The sequence below is a fragment of the Oncorhynchus tshawytscha genome, linkage group LG23 (assembly GCF_018296145.1).
Source record: "Oncorhynchus tshawytscha isolate Ot180627B linkage group LG23, Otsh_v2.0, whole genome shotgun sequence".
Lineage (NCBI taxonomy): Eukaryota > Metazoa > Chordata > Actinopteri > Salmoniformes > Salmonidae > Oncorhynchus > Oncorhynchus tshawytscha.
The window spans coordinates 25,059,174-25,076,346 of record NC_056451.1 but is presented as its reverse complement, the minus strand read 5'-3'; the positions used below and the strand labels follow the sequence as shown (position 1 = coordinate 25,076,346).

The 17,173-nt window shown below is 42.7% G+C and overlaps 2 protein-coding genes across 4 annotated transcripts; both read right to left on the bottom strand.

Annotated features, from left to right (window-relative positions):
- Window positions 1-507: 507 nt before the first annotated feature.
- Window positions 508-11,103, bottom strand: LOC112255413 (tyrosine-protein kinase STYK1). The gene is given in 11 exon segments (XM_042305008.1): window positions 508-1,124; window positions 2,248-2,344; window positions 2,518-2,558; window positions 2,650-2,858; window positions 3,827-3,907; window positions 4,031-4,212; window positions 4,773-4,999; window positions 5,002-5,143; window positions 5,419-5,604; window positions 5,845-5,900; window positions 10,639-11,103. Coding segments are annotated over 10 exon segments (1,413 nt in total). The 5' UTR covers window position 5,900; window positions 10,639-11,103; the 3' UTR covers window positions 508-931.
- Window positions 11,104-11,299: 196 nt separating this feature from the next.
- On the bottom strand, window positions 11,300-16,705 carry LOC112253768 (glutathione S-transferase kappa 1). Of its 3 annotated transcripts, none has more exons than XM_024425745.2 (10): window positions 16,332-16,705; window positions 16,163-16,213; window positions 15,767-15,838; window positions 15,416-15,497; window positions 15,128-15,256; window positions 12,895-13,040; window positions 12,528-12,644; window positions 12,278-12,371; window positions 11,870-12,020; window positions 11,300-11,410 (listed from the first exon to the last, which is right to left on the bottom strand). In XM_024425745.2, the coding sequence occupies exons 3-9, from the start codon at window positions 15,836-15,838 to the stop codon at window positions 11,917-11,919; spliced, it is 744 nt and encodes a 247-aa protein (XP_024281513.2). In that variant the 5' UTR covers window positions 16,163-16,213; window positions 16,332-16,705; the 3' UTR covers window positions 11,300-11,410; window positions 11,870-11,916. The 3 variants fall into 3 exon arrangements, with proteins under 3 accessions (XP_024281513.2, XP_042160941.1, XP_024281514.2); XM_042305007.1 differs by having other exon boundaries at window positions 16,189-16,213; window positions 16,332-16,704; XM_024425746.2 differs by lacking the exon at window positions 11,870-12,020 and having other exon boundaries at window positions 16,189-16,213; window positions 16,332-16,703.
- Between the last annotated feature and the right edge of the window lie 468 nt (window positions 16,706-17,173).

Sequence of the window (17,173 nt, the reverse complement as noted above, 5' to 3'; positions counted from 1 at the left end):
CTTGTCCCAGACCTGCTGTTATAAACTCTCTAGAGACAGCAGGTGCAGTGGAGATACTCTGAATGATCGGCTATGAAAAGCCAACTGACATTTACTCCTGAGGTGCTGACCTGTTGCACCCTCTACAACCACTGTGATTATTATTATCTGACCCTGCTGGTCATCTACAAACATTTGAACATCTTGGCCATATTCTGTTATAATCTCCACCCGGCACAGCCAGAAGAGGACTGGCCACCCCTCATAGCCTGGTTCCTCTCTAGGTTACTTCCTAGGTTCTGGCCTTTCTGGGGAGTTTTTCCTAGCCACCATGCTTCTACACCTGCATTGCTTGCTGTTTGGGGTTTTAGGCTGGATTTCTGTACAGCACTTTGTGACATAAACTGATGTAAGAAGGGCTTCATAAATAAATTTTAAAAATTATAAAAAATGAATTATTATTTATAACCTTGTCAAAGTCTTGACTATAATTCCTATTCATTTTGCAACTAATTTTATGTATGTTTTCATGGAAAACAAGGACGTTTCTTCGTGACCCCAAACTTTTGAACAGTAGTGTACATCAGTGGAGCCTGCTGAGGAGAGGACGGCTCATAATAATGGCTAGAATGGAGTGGAACAGCTGGAATTGAGTGAATGGAATGGTATCAAACAAATGAAATTGATACCATTCCATTCCCTCCATTCTGGTCATTATTATGAGCCGTCCTCCCCTCAGCAGCCTCTACTGGTATACACGATCAACTACAAACAATCAACTACAAAGTTGACTCAACAATTGTGTCTGTTCAACTACCTTAAGTCTATGGTACAAAGACAAAAAGGGCAGAAGGAAATTAATATCTTTCTGGAATGAATGGAGGCATACATATATAAACATCCACCATCGTCCCTCGGCATAGTGCATTTCGTTGGACGGCACAGCCGCCACTCAAAAAACTGTGTAGCTGTTGGACTCCCCATATCCAGCCTCTTGCAGGTACTGCTCGATGTTGATTGGCTCAGGCACCTTGAGGACTTTGTCGTTGGCACTCTTCTCTCCTGACTGGAGCTTGCGGTCAACCTCAGCCAATGTGGCGCGATCCTGCTCCTTCCATTGGCAGCAGGCCTTGATGATGGAGTACCTGTGAGAAGGGTGGGCGTGGTTAAGAGGGAATAGAGGTATATCTCAGTTATAAAGACAGAGGATAAAGAACATTGTATCTGTCTGTCCCATTATGGCGTCTGTGAGAGCATGGGCATGAACTAGTCAATTTTCTTCTTCTACTACTTCTATGAGTTGGTAAACAAACTGAAAGGGTGCATACTGCCACCTAGAGCGTGTTGTTTGAACAAGTATAAAGCCAAGGTTTGGGATTTACTGCCACCTGCAGTTATGGAATGTTTGCTCACAAGCACAGATGAAAGTAGAATTAATTTCTTCCTGGTACGGGACCTCCTATTAGTGCGTGCATAAATCCTTTTATGTGCTTAATCATTACTTACATATAGAATCCCTATTCATTTAATAGGATCTCTGTGGATCTAGTTGTCAAAATGTGTCAATTAACTTTTACAATGTATTACCTTTTATTGTGGCATGAACACAACCTGTCATGATGTTTTCATCTGATTGCCAAACTATCCCATCAAAGGGCTCCTTTACTAGGCTATCCAGGCACGTGAATCTGTTACACAAAACACCACAAAGTGTAATGACATAAGGCAAGAACTTATGCTTCCACTGCTGTCTGTTCTCATCTCGGTGTCGGATACTCATCTCTGCCTTGCCAAATGTTTGTGATCTCGTCGAACCACATCACATTTTACCACCCGTTTCCAAGTCAGTTTCGCTCATTTGTCATGCCTCTGACATTCGTTAATGATAAAAAGAGGTGGGAGAGCCTACATTTTTATTACATTTTGTTTTAAATATTGCAATATACTCATTGGTGTTTTACCGGTACGTTGTACCCCAACTATTTATTTTGCCAGGACGCCGTACCGCCTTTCCCCTGCTCATAAGTATATTTCATTGGCCGATCCCTCCTGATCACCTGGATGGAATTATGTGACCCTTCCTTAACCCATAGGAAGTCCCACCCAGTTGACTACTTCAAAATTGTGAAATTCCTCAATGGTGCTGCCCATACTAAAACAGGCTTTTAGGAACTAGAGTCCTCTATCTATCTCTTTGGTATCAGTCTAAAGAAGCCCCCTCTCCTGGCAATAACGCAGTAATAATAGTGCTGTATAATGGATAGTTACAGTGAGTTGGAGCAGTTGGCTGGCTTTCTCAGTGTTTTCCCTCTCTGGTGAAACTGTAGAAGCTCGTTGACAGAAATATCTGAAAACGGAGCATCACCTGAGAGAGGGAGAAAGAGAGAAAGAGGGGAGAGAAGGAAATGTCAATGACACAAATTAGAGATTGTAGCTCAGAGAAAGAGATTATATCAGAATAAATGAGAGTGGTTGTTATGGGTATCATTGGCCAAAAGGGGCACTCAAAGTCAGAAGAATAGATTTCATGTAACTCACCCAAGGTCGCCATTTCAAACAACAAGATGCCAAACGACCAGCTAGTGAGAGAAAGACAAACATGTATCAGTGTATTTTACATATCTTGAAAATTGATTGAAATGTCAGCATAGACTAAGTAGAGTAACTCACACGTCACTGCTATGATTGGCAGGCCTCCTAGCCAATAGCTCGGGGGCCTGCCATTTCTTCATGCCAGGAACTTCAGTCTGAGTAGCTCCCTGGGTATTCCTGGTGTAGACCCCGCCCAGTCCCCACAGCTTGGCCGTCAGCTCCCGGCTGACCAGTACGCTGTGAGCACGGACGTTGCCATGAAGAAGGTCTCGGCTGTGGAGGAACTCCTGATTGGATGACAGGGGATAACATGAGGTCAAAGGTCAGAGGTTAAAGCTGTGGGACAGTGTCATATCTCAACATTTGTAAATGATTCCCTTTCATTCAATTAGTCACTAAAGTCCACAGTGACTTCGTCCTCTTGTTTCCTTTCCCTCTTCTGTACATAATACACAGGACAGGTGCAGTACACTGACATACAGGAAACCTGCCATGGAATTCAACTGACCAAATCAATGCAGAGAAGGAAAATACAGAAGCACAGGAAGCCACTGTGGAAAATACATAAGCACAGGAAGCCACTGTGGAAAATACATAAGCACAGGAAGCCACTGTGGAAAATACATAAGCACAGGAAGCCACTGTGGAAAATACATAAGCACAGGAAGCCACTGTGGAAAATACATAAGCACAGGAAGCCACTGTGGAAAATACATAAGCACAGGAAGCCACTGTGGAAAATACATAAGCACAGGAAGCCACTGTGGAAAATACATAAGCACAGGAAGCCACTGTGGAAAATACATGGGGCATGTTCATGGTTTGGTTTGAACATGGGGCATGTTCATGGTTTGGTTTGAACATGGGGCATGTTCATGGTTTGGTTTGAACATGGGGCATATGGTTGAACATGGGGCATGTTCATGGTTGAACATGGGGCATGTTCATGGTTTGGTTTGAACATGAGGCATGTTCATGGTTGAACATGAGGCATGTTCATGGTTTGATGGTTTGAACATGGGGCATGTTCATGGTTTGATGGTTTGAACATGAGGCATGTTCATAGTTTGATGGTTTGAACATGGGGCATGTTCATGGTTTGATGGTTTGAACATGGGGCATGTTTATGGTTTGATGATGGGGGATGTTCATGGTTTGAAAATGGGGCATGTTCATGGTTTAAACATGTTGATTTCTGTGACAGAAACATGTGGCAGAAACACATTAAGCCAACATATTACCATAGTCTACTCACCAGAGCAGAGGCTACCTGTTTGGCCATGGTAAATATACGTCTCTCTGTGATCTCACATGGAGGGTCCCCGCCCACACCATCCTTACATAACACACAAAGAGAATCAATTTATACCCCAAAACATCCTTATCACAAACAGCTCCTAATTTTACTATAAATAATGGGCAAGTAGAGACAATGTCTCATCGGTAATGTGGTTCCTACCTGTCTGCACCGCCACAGGAAGCTGAGCAGATCTCTGTTCTCTAGCTCCTCAACAACGGTAACTAGGGGCACACGCAGAGAGACCACGCCCAGGAGCTCCGGCAGGAAGGGGTGTGGCCCCAGCTGGGACAAGAAGGAAGCAAAGCACAGGAAGTTGTGCCTCTCTGTGGCGCTCGCAGAGTCTGAGTGAGAGTAGGAGGAGAAGAAAATGAAATTGCCTGCCAACATGCTGTGCGAAAACGGCCTTCCAAAGCCTTTGATAAACAACTGCTATGGCTGAACATATTTTGTCTTTATCTCAAAGCCTTGAAGCAGATTTGCTGTACCAGTTGGTAATTACATTTCTGAAAGTGAGGTCAGAGAAACAGGTTGTAGAGAGACCAGTTTTACAAAGTAAACAGTTGCTGCAATTATGGTGGTGATTGTCTAACAATCCACAAGCACCAGCCACACCTATTGAAACTAGGGAAGAAAGTGCCTAATGACGCTGTGCCCCCATTCAATGGCTCTTTACAGTGGCTGTTTCCTCACTTCTTGACCATGCTGGAAAAGATTGAAGTAACATGCTTTGACCACAATTTCTACTTTACACTAATGTCAACCCTAACTTTAACCCTTATCCTAACCCTAAGTAGTTCTGACTATATCACCACTTTGGTATGATAATACACTGCTTATAAGCCATTATTTAAATAGCTTGTTTCAGTAGTAGCTGTTTTTCATCTCCTCCCACTCCTCTCACCGTTGAGCACTCGGAGCACAGCGTTCCTGTTGTCCATGCGGGCCCTGTAGAGAGAGACAGCCTTGTCAGAGCACAGGGAGAAGGCTGCGGGCAGCGAGGCCACTAGGTTGAAGGACTCTGGCAGCCTCTGGCGAGGCAGCTCCCTGGGCTGGACCATAGGGGTGAAGGAAGGTGTGAAGGACTGGGGTGGGGGGCTGGACGGGGAGGATGGGGTAAAGGTCTTGGGTGGGGGATAGGAGGGAGAGAGGGAGTCCTCACAGAGAAGGAGAGACAGTTTGAGGAGGGGTGGGAGTGAGTTGGGGAGAAGGTAGAGTAGGAGGGGGCATCAAGAGCAATAGTCTCATGTTCCAGGGGGTTGATACCCAGGGGAGCTGCGGAGTGGGAGGGAAGGATGAATAGAGAGAGGAGGGGGAGGACAGAGAGAGGAAGAGGTTATTACCTGACGTTTAGAAGTAGATAGCTACATTATAATAACAGGTTTGATTCTGTTCATTACTAGCCTGTGCAAATAGAATAAGCCCCTATGTTGTTGACATAGACAGAAACATACACACTCATTACCTCAAATTACCTACAGTGTTTCACTATGAAAACAGTCTTTCAAAGTCACATCCTTGAGCACAAATACACATACACATACACTCACCATCAATGCCGTGCAGTTGTCTCCTGGAGCGCTGTGATCTGGACGTGGCCACAGTGTTCTGTGGTCGGATGCGGTCCACCTTGTCAGGACAGTACCGTAGCAGGATGATGAAGACCAGCACGACCAGGAAGCTAGCCAATAGGAGGATGGGCACGATGATCACTTCTTGCTCATACACACTGATATCTGAGGAACAGACATTAGCATTAAGACAACGAAGAGAGATAACTGTGTGTGTGTGTGTGTGTGTGTATGTGTGTGTGTGTGTGTGTGTGTGTGTGTGTGTGTGTGTGTGTGTGTGTGTGTGTGTGTGTGTGTGTGTGTGTGTGTGTGTGTGTGTGTGTGTGTGTGTGTGTGTGTGTGTGTGTGTGTGTGTGTGTGTGTGTGTGTGTGTGTGTGTGTGTGCGTGGTGTGTGTAACACTTACTACAGATGGTGTCTCCTGGTTGACAGCGGGAGTCTGCTTCTGATATTGAAGACATTCTAACAACAAAGCAAGGCAAAGTGGGTAAAACATGAGGCCTTGTAGGTTACAACATTGTACAGTACATGTCAAAGGTTTGGTCACCTACTCATTCAAGGGTTTTTCTTTATTTGACTATTTTCTACATTGTAGAATAATAGTGAAGACATCAAAACTATGAAATAACACAAAAAAGTGTTAAACAAATCCAAATATATTTTATATTTGAGATTCTTCAATGTAGCCACCCTTTGCCTTGATGACAGCTTTGCACACCCTTGGCATTCTCTCAACCAGCTTCAAGAACAACAGTCCATCATCACTTTAAGACATGAAGGTCAGTCAATCCAGAAAAGATCAAGAACTTTGAAAGTTTCTTCAAGCTCACTGGTCACCATAGCAGCACCCACCCGTAGCACGCGCTCCAGCAGGTATATCTCACTGGTCACCCCCAAAGCCAATTCTTCCTTTGGCCGCTTCTCCTTCCAGTTCTCTGCTGCCAATGACTGGAACGAACTGCAAAAATCTCTGAAGCTGGAGACTCTTACCTCCCTCACTAGCTTTAAGCACCAGCTGTCAGAGCAGCTCACAGATCACTGTACCTGTACATAGCTCATCTGTAAATAGCCCATCCAATCTACCTCATCCCCATACTGTATTTATTTATTTATCTTGCTCCTTTGTACCCCAGTATTCCAACTTGCACATTCATCTTCTGCACGTCCTAACATTCCAGTGTTTAATTTGCTATATTGTAATTACTTTGCCACCAGGGCCTATTTATTGCCTTACCTCTCTTATCCTACCTCATTTGCACATGCTATACAGTGCCTTGCGAAAGTATTCGGCCCCCTTGAACTTTGCGACCTTTTGCCACATTTCAGGCTTCAAACATAAAGATATAAAACTGTATTTTTTTGTGAAGAATCAACAACAACTGGGACACAATCATGAAGTGGAACGACATTTATTGGATATTTCAAACTTTTTTAACAAATCAAAAACTGAAAAATTGGGCGCGCAAAATTATTCAGCCCCTTTACTTACAGTGCAGCAAACTCTCTCCAGAAGTTCAGTGAGGATCTCTGAATGATCCAATGTTGACCTAAATGACTAATGATGATAAATACAATCCACCTGTGTGTAATCAAGTCTCCGTATAAATGCACCTGCACTGTGATAGTTTCAGAGGTCCGTTAAAAGCGCAGAGAGCATCATGAAGAACAAGGAACACACCAGGCAGGTCCGAGATACTGTTGTGAAGAAGTTTAAAGCCCGATTTGGATACAAAAAGATTTCCCAAGCTTTAAACATCCCAAGGAGCACTGTGCAAGCGATAATATTGAAATGGAAGGAGTATGAGACCACTGCAAATCTACCAAGACCTGGCCGTCCCTATACACTTTCAGCTCATACAAGGAGAAGACTGATCAGAGATGCAGCCAAGAGGCCCATGATCACTCTGGATGAACTGCAGAGATCTACAGCTGAGGTGGGAGACTCTGTCCATAGGACAACAATCAGTCGTATATTGCACAAATCTGGCCTTTATGGAAGAGTGGCAAGAAGAAAGCCATTTCTTAAAGATATCCATAAAAAGTGTTGTTTAAAGTTTGCCACAAGCCACCTGGGAGACACACCAAACATGTGGAAGAAGGTGCTCTGGTCAGATGAAACCAAAATTGAACTTTTTGGCAACAATGCAAAACGTTATGTTTGGCGTAAAAGCAGCACAGCTCATCACCCTGAACACACCATCCCCACTGTCAAACATGGTGGTGGCAGCATCATGGTTTGGGCCTGCTTTTCTTCAGCAGGGACAGGGAAGATGGTTAAAATTGATGGGAAGATGGATGGAGCCAAATACAGGACCATTCTGGAAGAAAACCTGATGGAGTCTGCAAAAGACCTGAGACTGGGACAGAGATTTGTCTTCCAACAAGACAATGATCCAAAACATAAAGCAAAATCTACAATGGAATGGTTCAAAAATAAACATCCAGGTGTTAGAATGGCCAAGTCAAAGTCCAGACCTGAATCCAATCGAGAATCTGTGGAAAGAACTGAAAACTGCTGTTCACAAATGCTCTCCATCCAACCTCACTGAGCTCGAGCTGTTTTGCAAGGAGGAATGGGAAAAAATGTCAGTCTCTCGATGTGAAAACTGATAGAGACATACCCCAAGCGACTTACAGCTGTAATCGCAGCAAAAGGTAGCGCTACAAAGTATTAACTTAAGGGGGCTGAATAATTTTGCACGCCCAATTTTTCAGTTCTTGATTTGTTAAAAAAGTTTGAAATATCCAATAAATGTCGTTCCACTTCATGATTGTGTCCCACTTGTTGTTGATTCTTCACAAAAAAATACAGTTTTATATCTTTATGTTTGAAGCCTGAAATGTGGCAAAAGGTTGCAAAGTTCAAGGGGGCCGAATACTTTCGCAAGGCACTGTATATAGATTTTTCAACCGTATTATTGATTGTATGTTTGTTTATTTCATGTGTAACTCTGTGTTGTTATATGTGTCAAACTGCTTTGCTTTATCTTGGCCAGGTCGCAGTTGCAAATGAGAACATGTTCTCAACTAGCCTATCTGGTTAAATAAAGTTTTTATTTTTTTTATTTTAAGTGCAGTCGCAAAAACCATCTTGCGCTATGAGAAAACTGGCTCTCATGAGGACCGCCACAGGAAAGGAAGACCCAGAGTTACCTCTGCTGCAGAGGACAAGTTCATTAGAGTTAACTGCACCTCAGATTGCAGCCCAAATAAATGCTTCACAAAGTTCAAGTAACAGACACATCTCAACATTAACTATTCAGAGGAGACTGCTTGAAACAGTCCTTCATGGTTGAATTTCTGCAAAGAAACCACTACTAAAGGACACCAAAAAGAAGAAGAGACTTGCTTGGGCCAAGAAACGCGAACAATGGACGTTAGACCAGTGGAAAATCGGTCCTTTGAGATATTTGGTTCTAAACTCTGTGTTTCTGTGAGATGCAGAGTAGGTGAACGGATGATCTCTGCATGTGTGGTTCCCACCATGAAGCATGGAGGAGGAGATGTGATGGTGCTTTGCTGATGACACTGTCAGTGATTTATTTAGAATACAAGGCACACTTAACCAGCATGGCTACCACAGCATTCTGCAGCAATACATCATCCCATCTGGTTTGCACTTAGAGGGACTATCATTTGTTTTTCAACAGGACAATGACCCAACACACCTCCAGGCTGTGTAAGGGCTATTTAACCAAGAAAGAGAGTGATGGAGTGCTGCATCAGAAATCCTAGCCTCCACAATCACCCGACCTCAACCCAATTGAGATGGTTTGGGATGAGTTGGACCGCAGAGTGAAGGAAAAGCAGCCAACAAGTGCTCAGCATGTGGGAACCCCTTCAAGACTGTTGGAAAAGCATTCCTCATGAAGCTGGTTGAGAGAATGCCTAGCGTGAGAGTGTGCAAAGCTATCATCAAGGCAAAGGGAGGCTACTTAGAAGAATCTCAAATATAAAATATATTTTGATTTGTTTAACAGTTTTTTGGTTACTACATGATTCCATATGTGTTATTTCATAGTTTGGTGTCTTCACTTTTATTCTATAATGTAGAAAATAGTACAAATAAATTCAAAACCTTGAATGAGTAGGTGTGTCCAAACGTTTGACTGGTACTGTATGTCAAGAGATGACATTCAATCAGGTTTAAAACAAGGTTTCAGTGGCAGACAGCTCAGTGCCTGGGAGAGGAATATTCACGTAACACATCCTCTGTTTCTTTTTTTCCCATGAGGAAAGGTCACACTTACACACATAACCCGCTTAAACATTAAAACACAAGAACAGATGAATCACATGAATGATGAACAACATCATCCTCACATGATGGCCAGTAATAGTGAGTTTCAGATCCTGTTTATAGTGGACTAACTAGATCAGATCCTGTGATGTGAATTAAGATTGAGATTATGATCACTTTATTCGTCAGGTGTACACAAAGTCCAACTGAAATTGGACTTCTGTTTTATCCCAACCACTCCCCCGAAAGACACACGAGACAGATGTTTCCCCTTGCAGGAACCTAGCAAGTACCCTCAGAGATTCTCACAATCAATCTGAGGTGTGCCTAGACACTAATACAATTTGTGATTATCATAGATACACACACAGTCACCTCCAATTTATTCAGAAATTGTACTAACTTAAAGGAAACCAATTGTACTCACTTAAAGGAAACCAATTGTACTAACTTAAAGGAATCAAATTGTCTCTTTGTCCTGTCAAGTCTCTCTATTCTGCTCTCTCAACCTCCCCTCCCCGTTTCACTCTCACATACACAGCTCATTGTAGCTGTGAATGCAAAATTATATGCCCAAGCTTCACAAAAGGGCACAACCTGGTATAAAGCATCACGTTGCAGGACCAATGCACATCTGTACACCTATGTGGCACAGCATCTGGGGCTTCTGCCTGGTTTGGCATTAACACATTACTACCGTTTTACTGCAGGCCAACTATGAAAATGTGTCTCCCAGCTACACAAGGAAACTAAATCTCCCTAATCACCTGTGTGTCAGGGCAGTGATTTCTTAACTTGTCCGGCTGCATTTTTTCAACCAAGTAAAGCACAATGACACACACTCAGAGGAACACACACAATCGCTCTCTATCGCGTATATACAGTAATGGAACAAAGATCTAGTTCAGAAAAATAAAACAATCACATAGACAAAGTAAACACACAGTGTAGTCATCTTACCTCTCTCCCTCTGTGTGTGTGTGTGTGCCTCAGACCTTAAGAAAGAAACCTTAACAATCCAGTGATATAATCCTTGGCCCTTTCCGTCACAGAAAGCAACACATTTCATACATTTTCCCTGTTCCGTCAGTGTGTGTAGTCCAGGGTTAGTGTCGTGGTTTCTCTCCCATTCTCTCACCTCTCAGGGGGTTTGTCAGGCTCCAGGGATTACGGTTGTGCGGCTCTGTGTTTGTGTAAATCACACGTTCAGTGTCGTCTCAACCCCGCCCTCATCACCTGCACTACAGCCATCTTTCTCTCCCACCGTTTCTCACTCCATTTCCTCCCTCATCCAGGGAGTCTATCGTAATATTAAACCAGTTTAGTGGACTTCTGTCTGTAGAAGTTATTTCCCTCCTTATTCTGTCTTGACCTGTCAAACTCTCGTTGTGTTTGCTAGCCCTTTGTCAACTATCTTTTGTCTGGGGAAACAGGTCCTTCCACTTCTTTCTGTCCTCTTCCTTTTGTGTCACATATCTGGCATCTAATCTTCCTAAAACCTTGCTTGTCCTTACATGTAAATGTCAGGTTTCTTTGTGGCAGTAAAAGTGATTAGTGAAAAGACAGTCATCTATTTCAAAGAATACATTTCAGGCAGATTTAGAAAAAAGACCATTTCAAATCATATCTATAGTATTTATTAATCTTAATGAATTCCATACATGACAGCCCCAGTTTCATGTTTCAAGTCACAGTTTGGCAGCAGCAGGCTGGGGTCCCATCCACTTCTCTCCTAGAAGACAGAAGGATACGATTGGATAAGGTCTGCGCTGAGGTAAATCTTGATGGGCTCAAAGAGATGATAGTAATGATATAGGAACCAAAATTCAAAACAATAGAATCTACCATATTTAGCAACCAGGACGCAATTATGATATTGACTGTCTTGTGTGTTTACATACCTGTTGATAGCTAAATCAATCAAAAGGTTGTGAGGTGCATGACATAAAACGTGTACAATGACATGTGACGTATTACAATAAGATGTACAGTATTGATTGCAGTCCTGTGTAGATCAGTTGGTAGAGCATGGCGACAGGGTTGCGGGTTCCATTCCCACGGGGACCAGCACAAAAAAAAGTATTAAAATGTATGCACTCACTACTGTAAGTTGCTCTGGATAAGAGCATCTGCTAAATGACCTAAAATGCCAAATTGCTGTAAGTATATAGCCTACGGTAATTGTTATCACCTTAAAGGTTGACTCTGGACACAAAACGGTCGAACTCCGCCCCTTTCTCAATTTGGGGTGTGACTTTGGTGGTTCGTCAATGCGCACCCCGCGACCGACGTAGCTAGTTCGTTAGCTAAACTAGCCAGTAACTCCTCCAGTATGTGTTGACCTAATATCACAGGATTTGTTTTTGGACAGACACTATAGAGATCAGTAAGAAATGGCACTTCTGTAGCTAAATATTGTATTAATCCAAATTGTATTTGTTTTTAAGCATTACATGCCCTGGTATAATGGTTCCTTGATAAGTCATATTGGTTAAAGTCAATTCTATAATATGCTATTTGTGAATATTCTGATGCAGCCAAAGTGGGAGTTTATGCAGGAACATGACATCTTATGATGCCAGAGGAAGTGTGGGCTCACCTATGCAGTGGGCAATGAGCTCAAATCGGTCAGAGCCAAAGAACACCTCCGCCTTTCCATTCACATGACACACAGCCAGAGGAAAACCAAAGGCCTGAGGTAGAGAGTACAGAGACAAGGTGAGATAGCAAAAGAAGTGAATGTACTGATGCTGATGGCTGCTATTATCATTAACAGCCATCTAAACCATCTACATGTATGGGGTGGGGTTGGTTGGGAGGGAACAGGGAGAGGAGGGGGAGACACTGACCCTATGGTCCAGTGCTTCCTGGGTGGATCTCTTCAGCTTGTCTTTGATTTCCTTAGAGGTGGACAGTTTCAGCAGCTCTTCCACCTCACAGGCTGAGAGCCCCGCCTTCATGGCTGCCTGAAAAAAAACATGAATCACATTAAACAAACAACCTGCAATGTTCAACTCTGTCACACCACCATCTAACCAGACCCAATCTCAAAATGCTCTAGGAGGATTATGCCCTCCACTAGTGCAATTACATTAGTGTTGAGAGATAGCACTTATTTAACAGATATTATATGAAAGGCACATGTGACTAACACTAGACAGATGAATGGAGAGAAGCCTTGAACTCAAGCTACAGCGACTGAGTACTTCCTGGTACCTCAGAGAGTGATGCAGGCTGGGTAATGTCTTTGTCTTGGCTCCATATCCTCATCCACAGCTCCCGTGACACCTGCTCTACCTGCTTATCTCCTCCCACCTCCCTCTCCTGTACCGCCGCCACAAAGCGCATGGCAGACAGCGAGCCTGGGACAGACAAATACAGTGGGGCAAAAAAGTATTTAGTCAGCCACCAATTGTGCAAGTTCTCCCACTTAAAAAGATGAGAGGCCTGTAATTTTCATCATAGGTACACTTCAACTATGACAGACAAAATGAGAAAAAATATCCAGAAAATCACATTGTAAGATTTTTAATGAATTTATTTGCAAATTATGGTGGAAAATAAGTATTTGGTCACCTACAAACAAGCAAGATTTCTGGCTCTCACAGACCTGTAACTTCTTCTTTAAGAGGCTCCTCTGTCCTCCACTCGTTAATGGCACCTGTTTGAACTTGTTATCAGTATAAAAGACACCGGTCCACAACCTCAAACAGTCACACTCCAAACTCCACTATGGCCAAGACCAAAGAGCTGTCAAAGGACACCAGAAACAAAATTGTAGACCTGCACCAGGCTGGGAAGACTGAATCTGCAATAGGTAAGTAGCTTGGTTTGAAGAAATCAACTGTGGGAGCAATTATTAGGAAATGGAAGACATACAAGAACACTAATAATCTCCCACTGATAATCTCAATCTGGGACTCCACGCAAGATCTCACCCCGTGGGGTCAAAAAGATCACAAGAACGGTGAGCAAAAATCCCAGAACCACACGGGGGGACATAGTGAATGACCTGCAGAGAGCTGGGACCAAAGTAACAAAGCCTACCATCAGAAACACAGTACGCTGCCAGGGACTCAAATCCTGCAGTGCCAGACGTGTCCCCATGCTTAAGCCAGTACATGTCCAGGCCCGTCTGAAGTTTGCTAGAGAGCATTTGGATGATCCAGAAGATTGGGAGAATGTCAAATTGTCAGATGAAACCAAAATATAACTTTTTGGTAAAAACTCAACTCGCCGTGTTTGGAGGACAAAGAATGCGGAGTTGCATCCAAAGAACATCATACCTACTGTGAAGCATGGGTGTGGAAACATCATGCTTTGGGGCTGTTTTTCTGCAACTGGACCAGGACGACTGATCCGTGTAAAGGAAAGAATGAATGGGGCCATGTATTATGAGATTTTGAGTGAAAACCTCCTTCCATCAGCAAGGGCATTGAAGATGAAATGTGGCTGGGTCTTTCAGCATGACAATGATCCCAAACACACCGCCCGGGCAACGAAGGAGTGGCTTCGTAAGAAGCATTAAGGTCCTGGAGTGGCCTAGCCAGTCTCCAGATCTCAACCCCATAGAAAATCTTTGGAGGGAGTTGAAAGTCCATGTTGCCCAGCAACAGCCCCAAAACATCACTGCTCTAGAGGAGATCTGCATGGAGAAATGGGCCAAAATACCAGCAACAGTGTGTGAAAACCTTGAAGACTTACAGAAAACGTTTGACCTCTGTCATTGCCAACAAAGGGTATATAACAAAGTATTGAGATAAACTTTTGTTATTGACCAAATACTTATTTTCCACCATAATTTGCAAATAAATTAATAAAAAAATCCTACAATGTGATTTTCTGGTTTTTTTTCCCTTCTCATTTTGTCTGTCATAGTTGAAGTGTACCTGTGATGAGAATTACAGGCCTCTCATCTTTTTAAGTGGGAGAACTTGCACAATTGGTGGCTGACTAAATACTTTTTTGCCCCACTGTACATGGTTGCAAGAGAAAAATGTGGTGACTGAAGTCAGCAAGGAGTTTATTTTACTTGACAGCGAGGCACAAAAAGGCTAAGAGAGACCATACAGAGCAGTGTATTAGGTTCAGAAGGATAAAGCTCATTGATAATATAGAACAGGCATGTTGACAGCACAGATGTTTTTCCCCTTGAGTGTCCCCAACAGACAGCAGTACTCAGTGGAATGTTGCAGGGAGGGACCTGACAGCACCAGCTACCAAATCATGGCCTACTGCATTGAGGCCTAGACCTGTTAAAGTTGCTGTTCCATCTATATTAGGAAACCGTCATTGATCTTTAAGATACGTTCTATATAAGAAACAGTACTGGCATATTAATGCTGTTCCCACCCATGTGTATCCTGAATATATATCCAATAGCATTGTCATAAGCTTGGCAAAATAGGCTACTGGCAAATTTACATAAAGGAGATGCAGGGGTGTGCACCTTTTTCAAACATGGCCTCAAAGGGGTCAGCAGGGGGACTGATGGGGACCTGGAAGTACTGGGCTAGACGGTGCAGGTCTGTGGTCATATACAGGAACTTGTTTGGGACCAGACCTGGGGGCTTATTACCTGGAATACAGGATAAAAGTACAGACTTTACGTCACAATGCAGATGACTCATCATAATGACTTAATGGCTGACTGACAACATGTGCAATGTAAACATACCAATCCATCCATAGCCTATTGTGAAGGCTGGTTTGTGTAATGTTGATCTTAGCTACTTACCTGATCCTTGCATGATGCCACCCAAGAACGCAGGACGTAGTTTAAGGTCAATGTTCCACACATTTCTGTAACGGCACATGACCTAAAGATCGGATACATGCATGCACAATGATCAGTCAATGCATATAACTCTATGTCTGAAATTTAACAATGTTCAATCTAAAGCCGAGCTGCCCATCCCTCTTCCTAGAGATCTACTGTCCTGTAGGTTTTCAGTCCAACCCTAATTTAGCATACCTGATTCAGCAGCTAATTAGTAGAATCAGGTGTGTTAAATTAGGGTTGGACTGAAAACCACCAGGATAGTAGATCTCCAGGAAGAGGGTTGGGCCCTGATCTAAAGACACTAACCTCAAAGCCAAGCCATGAGTAGGGAGAGACCACGTCATAAAACAGTTCAATCACTTTCCTAGAACTTGCCATCTGAAGGATTTTTTCAACAATAATAACAATATTACACATCAATACAGGGACATTCTTGTGAATACAATGAAAACAATGAAATAATAGAACACCAGGCAAACCCCCCCGAAAAAAATATAATTCAGGACATCATTAATGTGTGGATACAGTAACATCCGTGTAACATTGTTATCGCACTGCTAGTAAAAACGTTCCTGTAGCCAAAAGATTTAGCTAGTTGTAACATCCGTGTAACACTGTTATTGCAAGTAAAAACATTTCTGTAGCCACAAACACTTAGTTATAACGTTATTTTGTGGGGTAAATTAAAACGTTCTATCTTACGTCATTGTTAATTATGTGCACGTTACCTTTGACCACCAGATAGATGTCCGTCTGTCAAAGAAAAAAATGTCAAAGTTCAACCATTGAAAACAATCAAATGCACTTTGAACTCTGAATGTTTTCAAGTTTAGAAATGTGTACATATGCACCAAACGATCATTCAAATTACCCGTGCAAAAGTCAAACAAGCTGTTAACTTTGTTCTTTGGTTGTGTATTTCAAGGATACATGTAAACTAACAATAAAGACACTAATTTGGAGCCGCTTTAGATAACGCGAATAGAATTAGCTGCAGTCTAGCGCGCAGTGCTTCTGGGTCATTGGTAGATGGGATACATTGTGTTAAATTACGTTTAATAAAGTAGTTTTACTTTCTAAAGTAGTTTTACTAGCTAATCCTAATACTTTTCATAACCATAACCTAATTATCATAACCTGCTACGTTAATTATCATAACCTGCTGCGAAAAGTAAATTATAGTCAATTGTGACATAAACTGTACTCCGTCTAGTCAAAACCGTGTTTGTTTACTTTATACATTCTTCTTCAAATTTTATTGGCGAATCGCAACCAACTGATATGTGCATACACTGCCACTTACTGCCCTGGAGTGTGATACCGGTCACGACCTACCGTACCTGTACCACTAGACATTCTTCTACCGCTTTGCTCGTTTTGATACAAAAACACTGCCCTAGTTTGCAGCCATCCACTAAAAATATAAAGCGCAACATGTAAAGTGCTGGTCCTATGTTTCATGAGCTGAAATAAAAGATCTCAGAAATGTTTCATACAAAAAAAAGCGTATTTCTCTAAACTGTTCTGCACAAATTTGTTTACATCTGTGTTAGTGAGCATTTGATCCTTTGTCAAGATAATCCATCCACTTATCTCAGTTGCTAGCTGTGCCACTAGAGATCCTGGTTCGAGTCCAAGCTCTGTCGCAGCCGTCCGCGACTGGGAGACCCATGGGGCGGCGCACAATTGGCCCAGCATCATTCAGTCTAGCGA